Genomic DNA, 22,073 nt, shown 5'->3' with positions numbered 1-22,073 from the left:
TTGCCTATGGAATCAGGCGTGCACCTTTTCGTGCGGAGCAAATCTAAGGCCACGGATATCTTTTTTCAGGGCTGCAAAATGTGGAAATCGCTTAGAGACAGATCAGGACGGCATGGATAATGTGTAAGGGCTTCCCAGCGAAACTTCTACCGCATACTGGGAACTACATTGGCAAAAAAATCGCTTGAGGCAGCCAGCCAGTTTCCTTCCTCATCCTTCAAACAATTCGAGCTTGTGCTCCGTCTCTAATGACATTGATGTCAACGGGACGTTAAAAACTGATCTTCTTCCCTTTCTTTCTTCTGCAGAAACCACAAGTTTCGTTTAAGATGAAAATTTCTGGCACTTATACTGTGATAGTCCGGCTTGAGAGTCAGCTTCAGTTGCAAAATTTAAGAGCATTTCTGTAAGTCTCCCGCTGTGTGTATACTCCCGTCCCATAATCCCGCGAAAGTTTTAACACAGATTCAACCTCTCTAACTCTACTATAACTTCCTTTTCGATCATGAGAATAAGATGTCTGCTTTTATCTCTCGTCTTCCTACCCATATAAACAGTCAGTAACTTCAGCAACAACAAGATCTGTAATATATCTACATCTACATCATTATTCCGCAACTCACCTAACGGTGTGTGGCCGAGGCTACTTCCGATACCACTGACTGATCCCCCCTTCTAGTTCAACCACCGGCTGGCTCGTGGGAAGAATGATTGTCGGCAAGCCGCTGTATTACGTCTAATTTCTCGAATTTTTTCATCTTGGTCATTTCACGAGATGTATGTGGGAGAACGTAATATGTTATCCGACTCTTCTCGAAAAGCACTCCCTCTAAGTTTAAGTAGTAACCTCTCCGTGACGCAAAACACCTGCCACTGAAGTTAGTAATTCCATCGCGCCGACTGAGCGATCCCGTGACGAAACGCGCTGCTTTTCTTTGGATCTTCTCTATCTCTTCTTTCAGTCCTATGTGGTAAGGTTCCCACATTGACGAACAATACTCAAGAATCGGCCGAACAAGTACCTTGTAAGCCACTTCTTTCGTGGGTTTCACTTCCTTCAGACTCTTCCTATGAATCTGTCTGCATCTGTTGTTCTCGCTGTTTTATATCGTCATTCCAGTTAAGGTCACTCCGTATAGTTATACCTAGATTTTACAGTATGTACTCTTTCCTGCAATTTGTCATCAACAATTGTAGTAGATTCCTTTTCCTACGTATTCGCAATATGTCATATTCATTTACGTTCAGGTTCAGTCGCCAGAGACTGCTCCATTCATCAGTCTTCTGGAGGTCATTCCGCGAATCGATATTGTCTTCTGGCGTTGCTACTTTCCTGCAGACAACCGCATTATCTGCGAACAGTGTTAAATAGCTTCCATCATTATCTTCTAGATCATTTACATACAAATTAAACAGTAAGTGTCGTATCACAATTCCTTGGGGGACTCCGCAAATTACCTTTACATCTGTAGGTTTGTTGCATTAAGAATGACATGTTGAGTTCCATCTGCAAGTAAGTCCTGCAGGTTGATACTCTTTTGTCAATGATCCATTTTAGGTGCTATTACTGAGATGTGCGTTGTTTGACAGTGTTATTTCACTTCCTGTCAACAAAGAGCAAAATTCAGAAGGGAAACGATCTCTGAAGAAAACCGTCATTTTCTTTTAGTACCGACTTTATGTGGGGGAAAACAATAGGGTAAGGAATAGGCCAAAGCGTAGACAGGAAATTGGTCTCTGACATAAAACAAGGGTATAGAATCTTATCGAAAGATCTCACGAAACCTAAAGATATTTTGGACATATGTAAAGACTCTGATTGAAAATTTAGTGTCCAGACACAGGAGGATAACACAGAGGCTGAAATTAAGTATAATAAGGCAAAAACAGAGATGCCAAACTGCGTTTTCATCTGTTCCTTTACAAACAACGAGCCAGGAAAATTGCCCCAGTTTATTTATTGTACCATTGTAAATGTGAGTGGTATACACCGTGTCAGTGACGTTGAGGAATAGCTAAGATCGATAATATTAAACAGAATTCTATGGCCCTATGAAATCTCTGTCGGATTCTGTAGGTAAATTGCAGTAGAGCTGGCTCGCGTTTTTACTATAATACACTCCTGGAAATGGAAAAAAGAACACATTGACACCGGTGTGTCAGACCCACCATACTTGCTCCGGACACTGCGAGAGGGCTGTACAAGCAATGATCACACGCACGGCACAGCGGACACACCAGGAACCGCGGTGTTGGCCGTCGAATGGCGCTAGCTGCGCAGCATTTGTGCACCGCCGCCGTCAGTGTCAGCCAGTTTGCCGTGGCATACGGAGCTCCATCGCAGTCTTTAACACTGGTAGCATGCCGCGACAGCGTGGACGTGAACCGTATGTGCAGTTGACGGACTTTGAGCGAGGGCGTATGGTGGGCATGCGGGAGGCCGGGTGGACGTACCGCCGAATTGCTCAACACGTGGGGCGTGAGGTCTCCACAGTACATCGATGTTGTCGCCAGTGGTCGGCGGAAGGTGCACGTGCCCGTCGACCTGGGACCGGACCGCAGCGACGCACGGATGCACGCCAAGACCGTAGGATCCTACGCAGTGCCGTAGGGGACCGCACCGCCACTTCCCAGCAAATTAGGGACACTTGCTCCTGGGGTATCGGCGAGCACCATTCGCAACCGTCTCCATGAAGCTGGGCTACGGTCCCGCACACCGTTAGGCCGTCTTCCGCTCACGCCCCAACATCGTGCAGCCCGCCTCCAGTGGTGTCGCGACAGGCGTGAATGGAGACGTGTCGTCTTCAGCGATGAGAGTCGCTTCTGCCTTGGTGCCAATGATGGTCGTATGCGTGTTTGGCGTCGTGCAGGTGAGCGCCACAATCAGGACTGCATACGACCGAGGCACACAGGGCCAACACCCGGCATCATGGTGTGGGGAGCGATCTCCTACACTGGCTGTACACCACTGGTGATCGTCGAGGGGACACTGAATAGTGCACGGTACATCCAAACCGTCATCGAACCCATCGTTCTACCATTCCTAGACCGGCAAGGGAACTTGCTGTTCCAACAGGACAATGCACGTCCGCATGTATCCGGTGCCACCCAACGTGCTCTAGAAGGTGTAAGTCAACTACCCTGGCCAGCAAGATCTCCGGATCTGTCCCCCATTGAGCATGTTTGGGACTGGATGAAGCGTCGTCTCACGCGGTCTGCACGTCCAGCACGAACGCTGGTCCAACTGAGGCGCCAGGTGGAAATGGCATGGCAAGCCGTTCCACAGGACTACATCCAGCATCTCTACGATCGTCTCCATGGGAGAATAGCAGCCTGCATTGCTGCGAAAGGTGGATATACACTGTACTAGTGCGGACATTGTGCATGCTCTGTTGCCTGTGTCTATGTGCCTGTGGTTCTGTCAGTGTGATCATGTGATGTATCTGACCCCAGGAATGTGTCAATAAAGTTTCCCCTTCCTGGGACAATGAATTCAAGGTGTTCTTATTTCAATTTCCAGGAGTGTATATCGTGGATTCTTTAAACAAAAAATTGTGAGAGTATGGAATGAAGCGCAGGTCACACCCGTCTACGAGGATGGTAGCAGATTTGCTCCGCAATAGTATCGCCCTACCTCACTGAGGTCCATCTGTTACAGAATCCCGGAACCTACTCAGAGCTCAAACATTAACAGTTATCTCAAGAACGGCCTCTTCCATGCCAACTAGCATGTGTTTCAGAAACTTCGATCGTGCGATACCCAAATTGTGTTTTGGTCAGATGTAATCCTGAAAATAATGGTTCAAGGCTGTCGGGTGAATGCAGTACATCTTGACTTCCAAAAATCGTTTGACATGGTACACTACCTACAGTTACTATTTTCATTATTATTTGCGAATAAGCCCATCAGCACTACGCAAAGTACTTAGAAGTGCGCATTTGTCTTCCACCGCGACCATATGTCTTTTACTCTCTTCCTGTGGGCTTCCTTTTGCTCTTCAGTCCATTTTGTTCCAGTGTTTCATTCATCTTCTTTCGTTTTTCCTCTGGAAGCTTGCCATTTGTGAATTCTGGACATGAAGATTTCATGGTTTTGAACATTTTTTGGAGTAATTCTTTCCAATTTCATACCAGTTTTCATCTCGCCAGTTGGTATAATCGTTTCTACCTTCGGTTTTGCTCGTATTGTAAAAAGTACATTATGTGTCCATAACAGAATCTTAACCTCCGTTTCCTAACGACACTATAGATGCTTCTGTACTGTTTCATTTCCTGGTGCGTTCTGAATCGGTACTGTTTTGGGCCTAGAATTTTTCTTACGATTTTCCGTTCCTTTTTCTCAGTGGTTTAAGTGTCTGTTATTCTGTTCAAAAAAATTGTTTCTGATCAATGCAAACACCCTGGTTTAATCAATATATTGTAATGTCGTAGTTTTGTGTGCTTGGAGAGACATTTCTGTTGCAAATGCGAGGGCGGTTCAGAAAGTAACCTCCGATTGGTCACAGTGCGGGTTGTGGGGGGAGTAGCGACGCCATCTGTGCGTTCATGCACTCAACAGGTCAGTCGGCATCAAGCCGTGGTCCAGTGAACGTCGTACCTGCGCTAGTTTAGTTTTTGTGGCAGTTTGAAATGTGTGCTGCAATAGAAAACCCCGCCAAATGTGAAGTGCGTGCTGTCATAAGGTTTTTTACAGCCAAAGGATATTCTGCAGCAGCTATTCATCGTGAGCTTTGTGCCGTGTACGGACCAAGAGTTATGAGTGAAGGAGTTGTCCATGAATGGGTACGTTTATTTAAAAGTGGACGAGAAAACGTTCATGATGAAGAGAGGAGTGGTAGACCATCATTGGTGACTGACGAACTCGTTTAGACAGTTGATGCAAAAGTTCGTGAAAATCGACGTTTCTCAATGTCGGAGTTGTCTACTGGTTTTCCACAGATTTCTAAGACTGTCTTGTACGAGATAGTGACAGCAAGATTGGGTTACCGTAAGTTCTGTGCACGATGGGTGCCCAAAATTCTTACCGACCACCACAAAACTCAAAGAATGGCCTCTGCATTAGACTTTCTGTCACGTTATGAGGACGAAGGAGAACCATTGTTAAACAGAATCGTGACCGGTGACGAAACCTGGATTAAGTACGTGAACCCTGAGACAAAAGAACAATCAAAGATGTGGGCACATTCAAATTCGCCTACCAAACCAAGAAAAGCCTCACAAGATTTTTCTGCCAGAAAACTGATGGCAACGGTGTTTTGGGATGCCAAAGGGGTGTTGTTGGTTGAATTCATGGAACGTGGTACGACCATTAATCAAGACGTGTACTGTGAAACAATAAAAAAGTTACGACGGGCTATACAGAACAAACGCCGTGGTATGCTGACTTCCGGTATCGTTTTTTTGCACGATAACGCCCATCCTCACTCTGCTCGCAGAACAACGGCCCTTCTTGAGTCCTCCAAGTGGGACGTTATCAACCATCCACCTTACAGCCCAGACCTGGCGCCAAGTGATTATCACCTCTTCATGCATTTGAAGAAATGGCTCGGGTCACAGCGGTTTGATGACGACGAAGAGCTCAAAGATGCGGTCACAGGCTGGCTCCAGGCACAAGCGGGTGATTTTTACGCAGAAGGAATTTCAAAGCTTCTGAAGAGATACGATAAGTGCCTCAATCGCTGTGGAGACTATGTAGAAAAATAGTGCAAAGATGTAGTTGTAAGATGTATATATTGAAATATTTTTATTTAACTTGGTGTATTTTTTTAAATCAACCGGAGGTTACTTTCTGAACGGCCCTCGTATTTTGGGTAAGTCGGTATGCAGTCTCTATTTTTGGTATGTAATTTTCGTTGCTTTTGCTTCGATTTCATTTTCGTGATTGTGTTCACAGAGATATTTAAATTGGGAAACTCGTTCAATTATTATTTAATTAATGTCATTAATTGTTGCTAACATATTAGGATTATAAAATTTGTGTAGTGAGGTCTCAGCATGTTACCTCGTAGTCAATGTTACCGACAGAAGTAGAAGGAACATCAGATGTGTCCAAAGATATTACGTTAGGACCCTTGTCATGTTGTACACTCATGCTCATAAATTAAGGATAATGCTGATACACGGCGAAACAACGCTCTGGCGGGCGGTTTGCGGGTTTTAATCACCTCGGGGTGTGACCATGCGGTGCATTTGACCTGCGGTCGTCGCACGGTGGCGCTGGCAGCAGTCCACATACGCAGAGGAGTGTTGGTGCATGTCAGAGTACGGTGCAGCGAGTAAGTGTGCAGACGTTTTCAGACGTGCTAATGGTGTCTGTGTGTTGAAAATGGCTCAAAGAACACACAGTGATGACGTTATGAGGGTTAGAATACTAGGGCGACTGGAGGCTGGTCAAACACAGCAGGTCGTAGCACGGGCCCTCCGTGTGCCACAAAGTGTAAACTCAAGATTATGGCAACGATTCCAGCAGGTAGGAAACGTGTCCAGGCGCTACAGTACGGGACGTCCACAGTGTACAGCACCACAAGAAGACCGATATCTCACCATCAGTGCCCGCAGACGGCCACGGGGTACTGCAGGTAGCCTTGGTCGGGACCTTACCGCAGCCACTGGAACAGTTGTCTCCGGACACACAGTCTACAGACGACTGAACAGACACGGTTTATTCGCCTGGAGACCTGCAAGGTGCATTCCACTGACCCCTGGTCACAGGAGAGCCGGTGAAGCCTGGCGTCAAGAACACAGTACGTGGTCATTGGAACAGTGGTCCCAGTTTATGTGCAACGACCGCAGGTCAAATGAACCGCGGAGTCATACCCCGAGGTGATTTAAATCGCAAACCGCCCACCAGAGCGTTGTTTTACCATGTATCAGCATTATCCTTAATTTATGAGCATTAGTGTATGTTGTGACGGTGGAGTTAAAAGGCTTGAATGCTTGAAGAGGTACCTACGTGGCGACTGCGGGTGAGACCACATACTCGTATTACTCTTACTGCTCACTCTTCTGCACTCAGTACTCTGTTTCTAAGTAGTCAGAAAATTGTTCCGCGGACGTTACTGAGGTTGAATATGTCAGGAGGTGGATTCGTTTGTTTGAGAGTAGCAGTTATACGAAGAGGAAAAAGTAGATGGGCCAAATTTTTTGAGAAGCTCATTATAAGCTTCTTTCAGTTAAAATTTTCATCAGTATGAACACCCGAGAATTTGGATAATTTCACCCTATTTAATGACTCCTGTTCATGTGCAATGATTGTTATGACGCTGTTTATCGTACAGGACGAAATATAGTGTGTTTCCTCAAAACGTAGGGAGAGTCCATTTTCAGAGAACCTCTTAATAATTTTTCTAAGAGCATTAACAATCTCTTATGGGACTTCCCCTGTAATTGTTATTATAACACTAGTATCGTCTACGGGTCTAATTGTTAAATGTTGAGTAGAATGTCATTCACATATAAGAGGCATAAGAGTGGAACTAAATTGAGCCCTGTGGGACTACCTCTTCCCAGTCACTAAGGTTTTGTAGTCTTCTAACACTGTTTCGATTATTCAGCACAACTTGATGATTTCTACTTCATAAGTATGACTCCATGGAACTTAAGTTTTATTAAGAGTGTAACATTTTTTCTATTTAAGAAAGACATTCAAGCAATCATACGTCCAGCACGCCATACGATGCTTGCACAGGGGGTGTTGGTACGTCCTTGGCTTTCCTTAGTTAAAACTGATGTAGATAATTCTGATGTTTTGGCATTAAACCTTCTTCTTGGCGTTACCTGTGATATTAACTGTGTAGCAGTAACATTGGCCTTTATTTTTCTGTGGAGATTCGAAGTGAATGCGCAATTTACAGTAAAATGGATTCGTACAGTGACTAAGTACCTTTTTTGAAAGGGAACACGGCCAAACAAATTTATGTTGACATGCCCTGCACACTGGGTGGTTACGGGCCTTTCTACTACATTATCAGTAATTGGTTAACTGAAGATGAAGACAGTTCTGGAAGGCCAACTCAGGTCGCAACTCCTGAAGCCGTGGATACTGTTCATTCCAAGATCCTGGATAATTGGATGATAACTTCTAAAAAATTGCAGAAACTCTGCGCATATCGCGAGAACATGTTCGTCATAATATTCATGAGATTTTAGACTTCAGGAAGCCTTCAGCCAAATGGATTCCCAAATGTCTCAATGCAGATCAGAGCCGTGAGTGAGTGGTTGCTTCACAGTCCATACAGTTGTTTTTTTTGTTTTTTTTTTTAGATGGGTTCAGAAAGCTGGAATATGTTGAACTCAATCGGTAATATGTTGAGTAAAGAATCTTTTTCATACCTATAACAGCATCTTTTCCTTATAAAGCAAAGGGCTTAGCAGCAAGCCCACATACAGTACTGGCCATTAAAATTGCTACACCAAAAAGAAATACAGATAATAAACGGATATTCATTGGACAAATACAGGGTGTTTCAAAAATGACCGGTATATTTGAAACGGCAATAAAAACTAAACGAGCAGCGATAGAAATACACCGTTTGTTGCAATATGCTTGGGACAACAGTACATTTTCAGGCGGACAAACTTTCGAAATTACAGTAGTTACAATTTTCAACAACAGATGGCGCTGCAAGTGATGTGAATGATATAGAAGACAACGCAGTCTGTGGGTGCGCCATTCTGTACGTCGTCTTTCTGCTGTAAGCGTGTGCTGTTCACAACGTGCAAGTGTGCTGTAGACAACATGGTTTATTCCTTAGAACAGAGGATTTTTCTGGTGTTGGAATTCCACCGCCTAGAACACAGTGTTGCTGCAACAAGACGAAGTTTTCAACGGAGGTTTAGTGTAACCAAAGGACCGAAAATTGATACAATAAAGGATCTGTTTGCAAAATTTCAACGGACTGGGAATGTGACGGATGAACGTGCTCGAAAGGTAGGGCGACCGCGTACGACAACCACAGAGGGCAACGCGCAGCTAGTGCAGCAGGTGATCCAACAGCGGCCTTGAGTTTCCGTTCGCCGTGTTGCAGCTGCGGTCCAAATGACGCCAACGTCCACGTATTGTCTCATGCACCAGAGTTTACACCTCTATCCATACAAAATTCAAACGCGGCAACCCCTCAGCGCCGCTACCATTGCTGCACGAGAGACATTCGCTAACGATATAGTGCACAGGATTGATGACGGCGATATGCATGTGGGCAGCATTTGGTTTACTGACGAAGCTTATTTTTACCTGGACGGCTTCGTCAATAAACAGAACTGGCGCATATGGGGAACCGAAAAGCCCCATGTTGCAGTCCCATCGTCCATGCATCCTCAAAAAGTACTGGTCTGGGCCGCCATTTCTTCCAGAGGAATCATTGGCCCATTTTTCAGATCCGAAACGATTACTGCATCACGCTATCTGGACATTCTTCGTGAATTTGTGGCGGTACAAACTGCCTTAGACGACACTGCGAACACCTCGTGGTTTATGCAAGATGGTGCCCGGCCACACCGCACGGCCGACGTCTTTAATTTCCTGAATGAATATTTCGATGATCGTGTGATTGCTTTGGGCTATCCGAAACATACAGGAGGCGGCGTGGATTGGCCTCCCTATTCGCCAGACATGAACCCCTGTGACTTCTTTCTGTGGGGACACTTGAAAGACCAGGTGTACCGCCAGAATACAAAAACAATTGAACAGCTGAAGCAGTACATCTCATCTGCATGTGAAGCCATTCCGCCAGACACGTTGTCAAAGGTTTCGGGTAATTTAATTCAGAGACTACGCCATATTATTGCTACGCATGGTGGATATGTGGAAAATATCGTACTATAGAGTTTCCCAGACCGCAGCGCCATCTGTTGTTGAAAATTGTAACTACTGTAATTTCGAAAGTTTGTCTGCCTGAAAATGTACTGTTGTCCCAAGCATATTGCAACAAACGGTGTATTTCTATCGCTGCTCGTTTAGTTTTTATTGCCGTTTCAAATATACCGGTCATTTTTGAAACACCCTGTATATTATAATAGAACTGACATGTGATTACATTTTCCCGCAATTTGGGTGCATAGATCCTGAGAAATCAGTACCCAGAACAACCACCTCTGGCCGTAATAATGGCCTTTATACGCATGGGCATTGAGTCAAACAGAGCTTGGATGGCGTGTACAGGTACAGCTGCCCATGCAGCTTCAACATGACACCACAGTTCATCAAGAGTAGTGAATGGCGTATTGTGACGAGCCAGTTGCTCGGCCACCATTCACCAGACTTTTCAATTGGTGAGAGATCTGGAGAACGTGTGCTGGCCAGGGCAGCAGTCGAGCATTTTCTGTATCCAGAAAGGCACGTACAAGACCTGCAACATGCGGTCGTGCATTATCCTGCTGAAATGTAGGGTTTCGCAGGGATCGAATGAAGGGTAGAGCCACGGGTCGTAACACATCTGAAATGTAACGTCCACTGTTCAAAGTGCCGTCAATGCGAACAAGAGGTGACCGAGACGTGTAACCAGTGGCACCCCATACCATCACGCCTGGTGATACGCTAGTATGGCGATGACGAATACACGCTTCCAATGTGCGTTCACCGCGATGTCGCCAAACACGGATGCGACCATCATGATGCTGTAAACAGAACCTGGATTCATACAAAAAAATGACGTTTTGCCATTCGTGCACCCAGGTTCGTCGTCGAGTACACCTTCGCAGGCGCTCCTGTCTGTGTTGCAGCGTCAAGGGTAAGCGCAGCCATGGTCTCCGAGCTGATAGTCCGTGCTGCTGCAAACGTCGTTGATCTGTTCGTGCAGATGGTTGTTGTCTTGCAAACGTCCCCATCTGTTGACTCAGGGATCGAGACGTGGCTGTACGATCCGTTACAGCCATGCGGATAAGATGCCTGTCATGTCGACTGCTAGTGATAAGAGGCCGTTGGGATCCAGCAAGGCGTTCCGATTCCATATTCTGCTAACAGTCATTGGATTTCGACCAACGTGAGAAGCAGTGTCGCGATACGATAAACCGCAATCGCGATAGGCTACAATCCGACCTTTATCAAAGTCTGGAACGTGATGGTACGCATTTTTCCTCCTTAAACGTGGCATCACAACAACGTTTTACCAGGCAACGCCGGTCCACTGCTGTTTGTGTATGAGAAAGCGGGTTGGAAGCTTTATTCATGTCAGGACGTTGCAGGTGTCGCCACCGGCGCCAACCTTGTGTGAATGCTCTGAAAAGCTAATCATTTGCATATCACAGCATTTTCTTTCTGTCGGTTAAATTTCGCGTCTATAGCACGTCGTCTTCGTGGTGTAGCAATTTTAATGGCCAGTAGTGTATGTGGCACAATTCGCAATTACCATCTGCTGTGCACTTTACAGTGGTTTGCGAAATATGTTTGTGTACCTGTATATGTTGGTGTAGAGATCTTGAATTTAGCTGAAGATGAGATGAGGAACGACAGAAAAAGGTTTTTCCGATGACTGGCCTGAGTGGCAGGCTTTTCTATATTGCGGGGTTAATTTCAGTGTTAACAAAACACATGAGGCTTACATGTGCACTTCTTCCCAAGCATTCTCGCCTGCCTGACTGTTGCCATTCCCGCAGGAGAGCGTGCGCGCCCGCCATGCAGGAGTCGACGTCCTCTGAGGAGGAGGAGGGGGAGCACCACAGGCCGCAGGTCCAGCTGCCGCCGCCCCCCGCCAAGGGCATCCTCAAGAAGACCAGCTCCACCGAGGCCGGCGCGCCGTCGCAGCCCAAGGCGCCGCCGGAGGCAGGTGCGACAGATCAGCCTGCACCGTCCCAAAACTCAGCCCCCATCAACGGACCCGCCGATATACACTATCTGATCAAAAGTATCTGGACTCCTATAAGTGGACATTACAATGGACTTTGTCTGCTTTTCGCCTTTATAGAGGCTTGCACTTTGCTGGAGACACTTTCAATGAGGTGTCCGAATGTCCGTGCAGGAATGGTAGGAAGATATTGGTATTGGGCATTGCGGTCTGGAGCAAAGTCGATGTTCTAACTCATTCCAAAGGTCTTCCGTTGGGTTCAGGTAGAGACTCTAGCAGCGCGGGATTAGCCGTGCGGTCTGAGGCGCTGCAGTCATGGACTGTGTGGCTGGTCCCGGCGGAGGTTAGATTCCTCCCTCGGGCATGGGTGTGTGTGTGTGTGTGTGTTTGTTCTTAGGATAATTTAGGGCAAGTAGTGTGTAAGCTTGGGGGCTGATGACCTTAGCAGTTAAGTCCCATACGATTTCACACACATTTTGAACATTTCGGGACTCTAGGCAGGCCAATCCGTTTCAGAATTGTCAACAAACCACTGCCCCCTAGATCTCCTTTATGACTTCTCCTCTACTACGATAATGATGTAGAACCATGGAACATATTTTGTGTTCAGACAGAATGACTTTTCTAAGAGTCTGGGAAGCTCATCTGCAGAAACAAGCACGGTTTTAGGAAACAGCGGTCGTGCGAGACACATCTGGCCCTTGTAAGGTGCCTCTTACGCGAGGAAGACATTTTTACCAGTTTTAATAAATTAATGTCTCTTACTGATGTATTCACGATAGTTAGGAAGTGCTGTAGTCCGTAGCCGTTCGTGAGTCGGAGAGCATTTCCCACGTTGGCTGGCTGGCTGGCTAGGTGACGAAGCGACCATATGTCACGCGTAGTGGGGTGGGGCTCGGCGCTGGACCGTAACAACAAGCGTCAGCCTGGGAAATATACGTGACGGGAAGTACCGCCATCTTAGCGCCAAAGTCACCGAGTTTGTTTATTTATATTTAATAATTAAAGTCATTCATGACAACATGAATACTAGAAGGGGCCTCTGGATGTTTAAAACTATTTATCATAATTTTGCCTCGTTAAAATTCACACCCGATCATTAACAAATGCATAGCTTAGTAAATACGAACTTGATCGGAAATCCACGAACTATGACGAAACTAGTAAGAGATACGGACTGTGCGCCAAACTCGGTTACGAGTAGTTTGTGACATGAGTGTTTCATTATTGGTATAATAGGAATAAAAGTGATATTACGGCATTCTGAATGTTAATTTCGTGTAAATAGATACCCCAAAGTCGATCGACAGCAATTTCAGATAATTAGCTTCCACCGTCAGAGACATCCAATGCCCCAATGAACAATCTGCACGGGACGACCTTTACGAGAGCTGCACCGCCCACGGATAGGTGGAAATCCGACGACACGATCCACTAAGGCGGATCGAGGAAGGTCCGACTTCACTCGCAAATTCCGGGTGGAAATGCTCACCAGTTATACTGTACGTCACATGTACCTCCCTCTACGGATTCGCGGCTAAGCTGAGTAATAACAGTATCAGTTTAGAAGCGAGGGGATCTTGCATCCTCTTTGTCCATGATATACAACAGGTTCTAGATACCGGCTCCCAGGTTCATGCCATATTCCTCGCCTTTCGAAAGGCGTTCGATTCAGTTACGCACTGTCGCTTGCTCCAAAAAGTGCGCAATTACGGTCTATCCGGTGACATATGCAGTTGGATAGAAAGTTTTTTAACAGACATAGAGCAGTATGTTGTCCTGAATGGGAACACTTCAACAGAAACAAGAGTAACTTCAGGTGTGCCCCAGGGCAGCGTAATAGGTCCGCTGCTTTTTACGATTTACATGAGCGATCTGGTTGATGGTACTGACAGCGGCCTTAGACTGTTTGCCGATGATGCTGTAGTCTACAGGAAAGTAGTATCACACGAAAGTTGTAAACAAATGAATGAGGATGTCTCCGCAATATCATTTCTTTCAGGAGTGCTAGTTCTGCAAGTTCGCAGGAGAGCTTCTGTAAAGTTTGGAAGGTAGGAGACGAGATACTGGCAGAAGTAAAGCTGTGAGGACGGGGCGTGAGTCGTGCTTCGGTAGCTCAGATGGTAGAGCACTTGACCGCGAAACGCAAAGGTCCGATTTCGAGTCTCGGTCCGGCACACAGTTTTAATCTGCCAGGAAGTTTCATATCAGCGCACACTCCTCTGCAGAGTGAAAATCTCATTCTGGAAGTTTCATAAAGATCTGAAATTACATTGGATGAACACACTCTGGCGTAATTTTCGCGCCATGAGTTTCTCTGCCTCGAGATATATACACAGTTTATGACATTCATACTTGGCTTCTGGTGTTAAATCTGTAACGTGAGATTATACCTCTTAATGACTAGATTAAGGACAGCGTTCTAAATTTTTAAATTCGTTCAATAATTATATGAAATACTGAAAACAATTTTCTTTTTGCCCTTGGAATCTGTTAGATAGGCAACCTGAAACTGAGACTTGGTAACAAGATGACCGTTTTCGCCGTTTAGTAATGCAGACGTTTGCATGTGAGTTCCTAAATTATTTTGATAGGAGACGGCAAAGGCTCAACAGTACATCTACATCTACATCCATACTCCGCAAGCCACCTGACGGTGTGTGGCGGAGGGTACTTTGAGTACCTCTATTGGTTCTCACTTCCATTCCAGTCTCGTATTGTTCGTGCAAAGAAAGATTGTCGGTATGCCTCTGTGTGGGCTCTAATCTCTGATTTTATCCTCATGCTCTCTTCACGAGATATACGTAGGAGGGAGCAATATACTGCTTGACAGATCGGTGAAGGTATGTTCTCGAAACTTCAACGGAAGCCCGTACCGAGCTACTGAGCGTCTCTCCTGCAGAGTCTTCCACTGGAGTTTATCTATCATCTCCGTAACGCTTTCTCGGTTACTAAATGATCCTGTAACGAAGCGCGCTGCTCTCCGTTAGATCTTCTCTATCTTTTCTATCAACCCTATCTGGTACGGATCCCACACTGGTGAGCAGTATTCAAGCAGTGGGCGAACAAGCGTACTGTAACCTACTTCCTTTGTTTTCGGATTGCATTTCCCTAGGATTCTTCCAATGAATGTCAGTCTGGCATCTGCTTTACCGACGATCAACTTTATATTATCGTTCCATTTTAAATCACTTCTAATGTATACTCTCAGATAATTTACGGAATTAACTGCTTCCAGTTGCTGACCTGCTTATATTGTAGCTAAGTGATATGGGATCTTTCTTTCTATGTATTCGCAGTACATTACACTTGTCTACATTGAGATTCAATTGCCATTACCTGCACCATGCGTCAATTCGCTGCAGATCCTCCTGCATTTCAGTACAATTTTCCATTGTTACAACCTCTCGATATACCACAGGATCATCTGCAAAAAGCCTCAGTGAACTTCCGATGTCATCCACCAGGTCATTTATGTATATTGTGAATAGCAACGGTCCTATGACACTCCCCTGCGGCACACCTTAAATCACTCTTACTTCGGAAGACTTCTCTCCATTGAGAATGACATTCTGAGTTCTGTTATCTAGGAACTCTTCAATCCAATCACACAATTGGTCTGATAGTCCATATGCTCTTACTTTGTTCATTAAACGACTGTGGGGAACTGTATCGAACGTCTCGCGGAAGTCAAGAAACACGGCATCTACCTGTGAACCTGTGTCTATGGCCCTCTGAGTCTCGTGGGCGAATAGCGCGAGCTGGGTTTCACACGACCATCTTTTTCAAAACCCATGCTGATTCCTACAGAGTAGATTTCTAGTCTCCAGAAAAGTCATTATACTCGAACATAACACGTGTTCCAAAATTCTACAACTGATCGACGTTAGAGATATAGGTCTATAGTTCTGCACATCTGTTCGACGTCCCTTCTTGAAAACGGGGATGACCTGTGCCCTTTTCCAATCCTTTGGAACGCTACGCTCTTCGAGAGACCTACGGTACACCGCTGCAGGAAGGGGGCAAGTTCCTTCGCGTACTCTGTGTAAAATCGAACTGGTATCCCATCAGGTCCAGCGGCCTTTCCTCTTTTGAACGATTTTAATTGTTTCTCTATCCCTGTGTCGTCTATTTCGATATCTACCATTTTGTCATCTGTGCGACAATCTAGAGAAGGAACTACAGTGCAATCTTCCTCTGTGAAACAGCTTTGGAAAAAGACATTTAGTATTTCGGCCTTTAGTCTGTCATCCTCTGTCTCAGTACCATATTGGTCACAGAGTGTCTGGACATTTTGTTTTGATCCACCTACCACTTTGACATAAGACCAAAATTTCTGGAGATCTGGAGACTTTGGCGGTCACGGGAGATGCGACACTTCATTCCCATGGTCAGAAAGCCGACTGGTGGGTGAGACCTTTTTGAACAGTGGCCCTGTCGTGTTGGGACACAGCTTCACCACTGGGTAACTAATACTGTATCATGGGTTGGCCTTGATCAGCGACATTAGTCACATAATTATCAGCAATAACGTAACCTTGCAAAGTAACCATAGGGCCCGTGGAATGCCAATGTATGACTCCCCAAATCATTACCGAAGCCCAGCCATGTTGGGACGTAAACACTGCCAGAAGTTGGAAACTGTGTGAAACAAGACACTTCCGACCAAATGGCTTTTCTCCTCTGCGCCGTAGCCAAGGTTTTATGGCTTACGCGAGACGTTTTCCTGTTATGGGCGATTGCATCATTTATGTGTGGCTCTGGAACAGTAGTTCCTTGCTTCTGGATTACCCTTCGTGTTATTTTGGTGCTGACAGTGTTTGAGAACGCGACATTTAGTTCTGCAGTGGCTTTTGGAGCTGCTGTCCGCGTTATCTTTCGTCAGAATTTTCTTCGGTGACTGTCTGTTACAATCACTGAAAACACATTCTCGTCCGTGCTGTGCTTAGCAGATGATGTTTCTCGTCCTACCTTGCATGCTGTATACATCTACGATATGGTGAATCTTGAAATACCAAACACGTCTGCTTCCTAGGTTACGGAAGCACCAACCATGAAAGAACCAACATTGTGCCCACATCGGAATTCACTTAGTTGTAACATAATGCACTCACAAGTACGAACTCTGTTCTGACAACGACTGACGCTTGGCAACGTTTTGAGGGTGCCCTTCAGGGTCAAAGAGCGCAACCTGCAGGCTTGGCTAGCATCTGCATTTATGTTCATCCATTCAGTTCACTCTGTTTCCGTATTTTTGCCCAACTCGTTTCTGGCACTCTCGCCCCTATTCCGTGTAACACATAAGGCGCTACCCTTCTTTGTACTATTTGATGCCTTCTTTCAGTTCTATTTGTAATGAAATAAACATCCCTAGCTGCATGCAGCCGTTGATATTTCAACGGGGACAGTTGAAACTGTGCTTATTGTCCCGCACTATATTCATAGTGCTCCTGCCCATCATACTCATTACTCGCGGCTTTACCGCCGATTCACGTAAGAGTTCGGGCACTGTTCATGCATGTTCACTGAAGATGATGGTCAACTGGCCGGTGAGTTCTTCCAGACATGTCCGAAAGAACAGATACCATCTTCATATATGTATAGTTCTATTTGTCAACCATCAGAAACTGTGCAGCCGCGCTGTAGAATAGCATGGACACGTTTAGTGCAAGCAATTGCTTTAATGGATTCGTTGCACCAGTGACGTGATCTTACAGGAGTAGCAATCTTTGGTGGGCTTTCCTACGTGATTTTCAGTTTGATCGTCCCACTATAAATTGTTTGTAGCTGTAATCCATACATATTTAGGTGATTCAAGATACTTATAGTCACAGAAATTCAACTACTACTCATTAGACAAGTGCATGCACTTGGCGAAAGTACGTCTCTTGCGCTCGTTGCCCCATGAATGTCTTTTCACGAGACTTGGATTCCCTAATTCTCTCGTGAGTTTCATGCATGTGGGCACTCGACAGTTGTGACCCAACAGGCACGAAGTCCTAGCACACAGCAAAGAAACTGTTGTATTCACTTTGTGTAATACATAAATAGGTGGCAGATAGGGATATACCTTATTGCCGAAAGTGGTTGCTGTTATGATGCGCTTGCTTCCACGCAGCGACTATACAGCTCCGCCGCAGGGTCAAATGGGGTTAGGCAACACTACAACAAAAAGGTTCGCAACACCAATTAGCAAGAAATTACAATATTTTATTAATGGAGATGTTACATACACTCATGCTCTTAAATTAAGGATAATGCTGATACATGGTGAAACAACACCGTGGGGGGCGGTTTGCGGGTTTAAACCACCTCAGGGTATGACCATGCGGTGCATTTGACCTGCGGTCGTCGCACGGTGGCGCTGGCAGCAGTCCACATACGCAGAGGTGTGTTGGTGCATGTCAGAGTACGGTGCAGCGAGTAAGTGTGCAGACGTTTTCAGACGTGCTAATGGTGAGGGTGTGTTGAAAATGGCTCAAAGAACACATATTGATGACATTATGAGGGGTAGAATACTAGGGCGACTGGAGGCTGGTCAGACACAGAAGGTCGTAGCACGGGCCCTCCGTGTGCCACAAAGTGTGATCTCAAGATTATGGCAACGATTCCAGCAGACAGGAAACTTGTCTAGGCGATACAGTACGGGACGTCCACAGTGTACAACACCACATGAAGACCGATATCTCACCATTAGTGCCTGCAGACGGCCACGGAGAACTGCAGGTAGTCTCGCTCAGGACCTTACCGCAGCCACTGGAACAGTTGTCTCCAGACACACAGTCTACAGACGTCTGAATAGACATGCTGTATTCGCCCGGAAACCTGCAAGGTGCATTCCACTGACCCCTGGTCACAGGAGAGCCCGTAAAGCCTGGTGTCAGGAACACAGTACATGGTCACAGGAACAATGGTCCCAGGTTATGTTCGCGGACGAGTCCAGGTATAGTCTGAACAGTGATTCTCGCCGGGTTTTCATCTGGCGTGAACCAGAAACCAGATACCAACCCCTTAATTTCCTTGAAAGGGACCTGTATGGAGGTCGTGGTTTGACGGTGTGGGGTGGGATTATGATTGGTGCATGTACATCCCCGCATGTCTTTGACAGAGGAACTGTAACAGGTCAGGTGTATCGGGACGTCATTTTGCACCAGTATGTCCGCCTTTTTGGGGGGTGCACTGGGTCCCACCTTCCTCCTGATGGATGATAACGCACGACCCCACCGAGCTGCCATCGTGGAGGAGTGCCTTGAAACAGAAGATATCAGGCGAATGGAGTGGGCTGCCTGTTCTCGATACCTAAACCCCATCGAGCGCGCCTGGGATGCTCTCGGTCGACGTATCGCTGCACGTCTTCAAACACCTACGACACTTCTGGAGCTCCGACAGGCACTGGTGCAAGAATGGGAGGCTATACCCCTGCAGCTGCTCGACCACCTGATCTGGAGTATGCCAACTCATTGTGCGGCCTGTGTACTTGTGCATGGTGATCATATCCCATATTGATGTCGGGGTACATGCGCCGTAAACAGTGGCGTTTTGTAGCACATGCGTTTCGGGACGGTTTTCTCAACTTATCACCAGATCTGTGTCGTGTGTGTTCCCTATGTGCCTATGCTGTTAGCACCAGTTTTGTGTAGTGCCACGTTGTGTGGCACCACATTCTGCAATTATCTTTAATTTATGAGCATGAGTGTAGTTTAACTTCAGTCTAAAGATGATACATCGTAATTGCTTGTAGGGCACGTTCACTAATTTTAATGCTGGCCAATCCTTGAGTCCCATGTTCGGCAATCACTATCACTTGTAGTCTAAAATATCCAGTCGGGTTCTTTGTAGGAATGTAGATACGATCCTGATGCTGTCCTGAGGTACTGTCGATGATATTACTGTGCTAGTACTGTGGGATGGTAGTGTACGGATAGTAACTGCATGCGCGTGCGCCTGCTTAAGGGGGGTAGGACGTCAACGGGCCGACTTGGAGCAGGAGAGGCACCACAGGACATTTCAATTTCCACTGTCTATACTTTTACAAGTAAATTCATAAAACTTTGTCAGCATGACCAGGAAGGATTCAGGATTCACACTCGTAGCAACGGAAGTGCAAAAACATATCAAAATAATTTTTTACGTGTGAAATTTCATCATTTTTTCACTTACTATTGGCTGCATTTGTTGCTATAGGTACACTTTTCTTCATAAGTAAGAGAGACTGTTCGATGAATTTTGCACAGCATACAAACCATACTTAAAGGTGTCTGAAACTCTATAATCTATTTACTTTATGCAAAAATGAATGAGCTGTTACGTTTTAAACTTTATGTTTAGAAAAAAATCAAATTCTGTAGTTAATTAGCTCAATTCTTACCACAGTTTTTAATAGATTTGGAAAATTCTAGAGTTTCATACACCTGTAAGTGTGATTTGTATGCTGTGCAAAATTCATCGAACAGTCTCTCTTACTTGTGAAGAAAAATATACCTATAGCAACAAATGCAGCCAACAGTAAGTGAAAAAATGATGAAATTTCATATCTAAAAAAAAAATTATTTTGTTATGTGTTTGCACTTCAACTGGTATGAGTGTGAATCCTTAATCCTTCCTGGTCATGCTCACAAAATTTTATGAATTTATTTGTAAAAGTATAGACAGTAGAAAATAAAATGTCCTGTGATGCCTCTCCTGCTCCAAGTCGGCCCGTTTGACGTCCTCCCTCCCTTAAATCCACGTTTGGCGGATTGATGCCACTTAGAAGTTATAAGGGGCGACCAAAAAGTTTACTTTCTAAGGGCATATAGTCCTGAATCAATAAGCCAATAAGGCAGAATCGGTGCCACCAACGTGTTCTGCTGGCCGAGGATTTCCGTAACTGCCTGCTGTACATCCCCATCAGACAGCAATTGTCGACCCTTCAAGGCCTTTTTAAGAGACCAAAGGCATGATAATCGCATGGGGGTTGGAGGGGGGGGGGGGGGAGGAGATCAGGACTACAAGGTGGTTGCTTGAGCGTCTCGACAGACGCGCTGGCCCCATACACACTCATTTCCCGATGGATGTCTAGCGATGTTGGACCTTCGGCAGCCAAGAAAAGAATAGCATCACTCTGGTCCCGTTTGGTAATAACTTCGCCATATATCATGTTTTCGTATTTACCACACCCTCGTCGGGAATACATGTCGGAGCTTACATAGCCGCGCCGGCGTCGCACTGCGTTGCATGTACGCTGCAACAGAACCCTTCAACGGAAACTTTTTGATGGCCTTTATATATGAGTGACGTACGGCATAATCATATAAACTAGTACTAGCTGTGCGGTGCCCTGTGTTGGACAGTAGCCTTAATCCAGTTGCACCTGAGTACTAGGCAGTTCGGCACTCTTCTAAGTGAGGCTGAGTTCCGTAAGAGTGGTCGTTGGCTACGTCAAGGGCAGTGCCAGATGTGATGAAAAGTGAAGGACGTTCATCTTGAGTGTGACTCACAAGGACACCACGCGGCGATCCAATTTTTGTATTTTTTACTATCAAAAATTCTCTGGCAATTCGACTTTGAAGTTTCCTGAACGCCCTTAATTCCCTAACTCAATGTCGACTGTTCGGTGGACTGCGTGGACCTTCCAAACTTTACAGTATCGGTCCGGCACACAGTTTTAATCTGCCAGGAAGTTTCATATCAGCGCACACTCCGCTACAGAGTGAAAATCTCATTCTGTACAAGAAATTGGTTTGCCCTATCGCTTTCGTACCAGGTCAGTGAAGAGCAGGCGGATGTGTCAGCACCTGCGGTCTTCTAGTACGCATGTAGAGTACACTAAACTTTCTGTTGTCCGCACCGTTACGATACAGTATCTAAAGCAGCTCAGAATATCGTATATTCGTCGCCTTGTACTTGATTTCACTGTTTCCTCAGTTTCCTCATGTAACTCTCCACTTCTTCTTCACTTACCAGAAAAGGAAAAGAAAAAGAAGAAGAAAAAGAAGGAAATGGAGCGCAAGAAGAGCGCCAGGTTCGACGAGATGAACATCATCGCGACGCTGCACCCGGCCGACAAGGACTACGGCCACGACGCCATAGACGAGCCCAAGACGCCCTTCAACTGGGAGCTCGGCGAGGGGACCTCCGCCACCACCGAGGTTAGTCACAAGGCATCTCTCGAGATATCTTGTAAATCCGCTTGAACAAAATGTGGGGAGGTCCTCAAAAAGTGACACCGTCTACATTCACAACTACATCCATACTCCACTTAACGATGTGTGGAGGAGAAGGTTATTTCATGTAACACTGTCACTTACCCTC

The 22,073-nt window shown here is 45.7% G+C and overlaps 1 protein-coding gene across 1 annotated transcript in view; it reads left to right on the top strand.

Moving 5' to 3' along the window:
• Positions 1-11,611: 11,611 nt before the first annotated feature.
• The window catches only part of LOC124552252 (protein phosphatase inhibitor 2-like), a 37,074-nt gene continuing 26,612 nt past the window's right edge, over positions 11,612-22,073 (top strand). The window contains exons 1-2 of the mRNA XM_047126534.1: positions 11,612-11,762; positions 21,726-21,910. Coding sequence (XP_046982490.1) covers positions 11,612-11,762; positions 21,726-21,910 — 336 coding nt within the window. The remainder of the gene's footprint in view (positions 11,763-21,725; positions 21,911-22,073) is intronic.

This window comes from Schistocerca americana, chromosome 10, assembly GCF_021461395.2.
Source record: "Schistocerca americana isolate TAMUIC-IGC-003095 chromosome 10, iqSchAmer2.1, whole genome shotgun sequence".
NCBI classification, from domain to species: Eukaryota; Metazoa; Arthropoda; class Insecta; order Orthoptera; family Acrididae; genus Schistocerca; species Schistocerca americana.
Note: the sequence above shows the minus strand (reverse complement) of the source record. Positions and strands in the feature narration are given on the sequence as shown.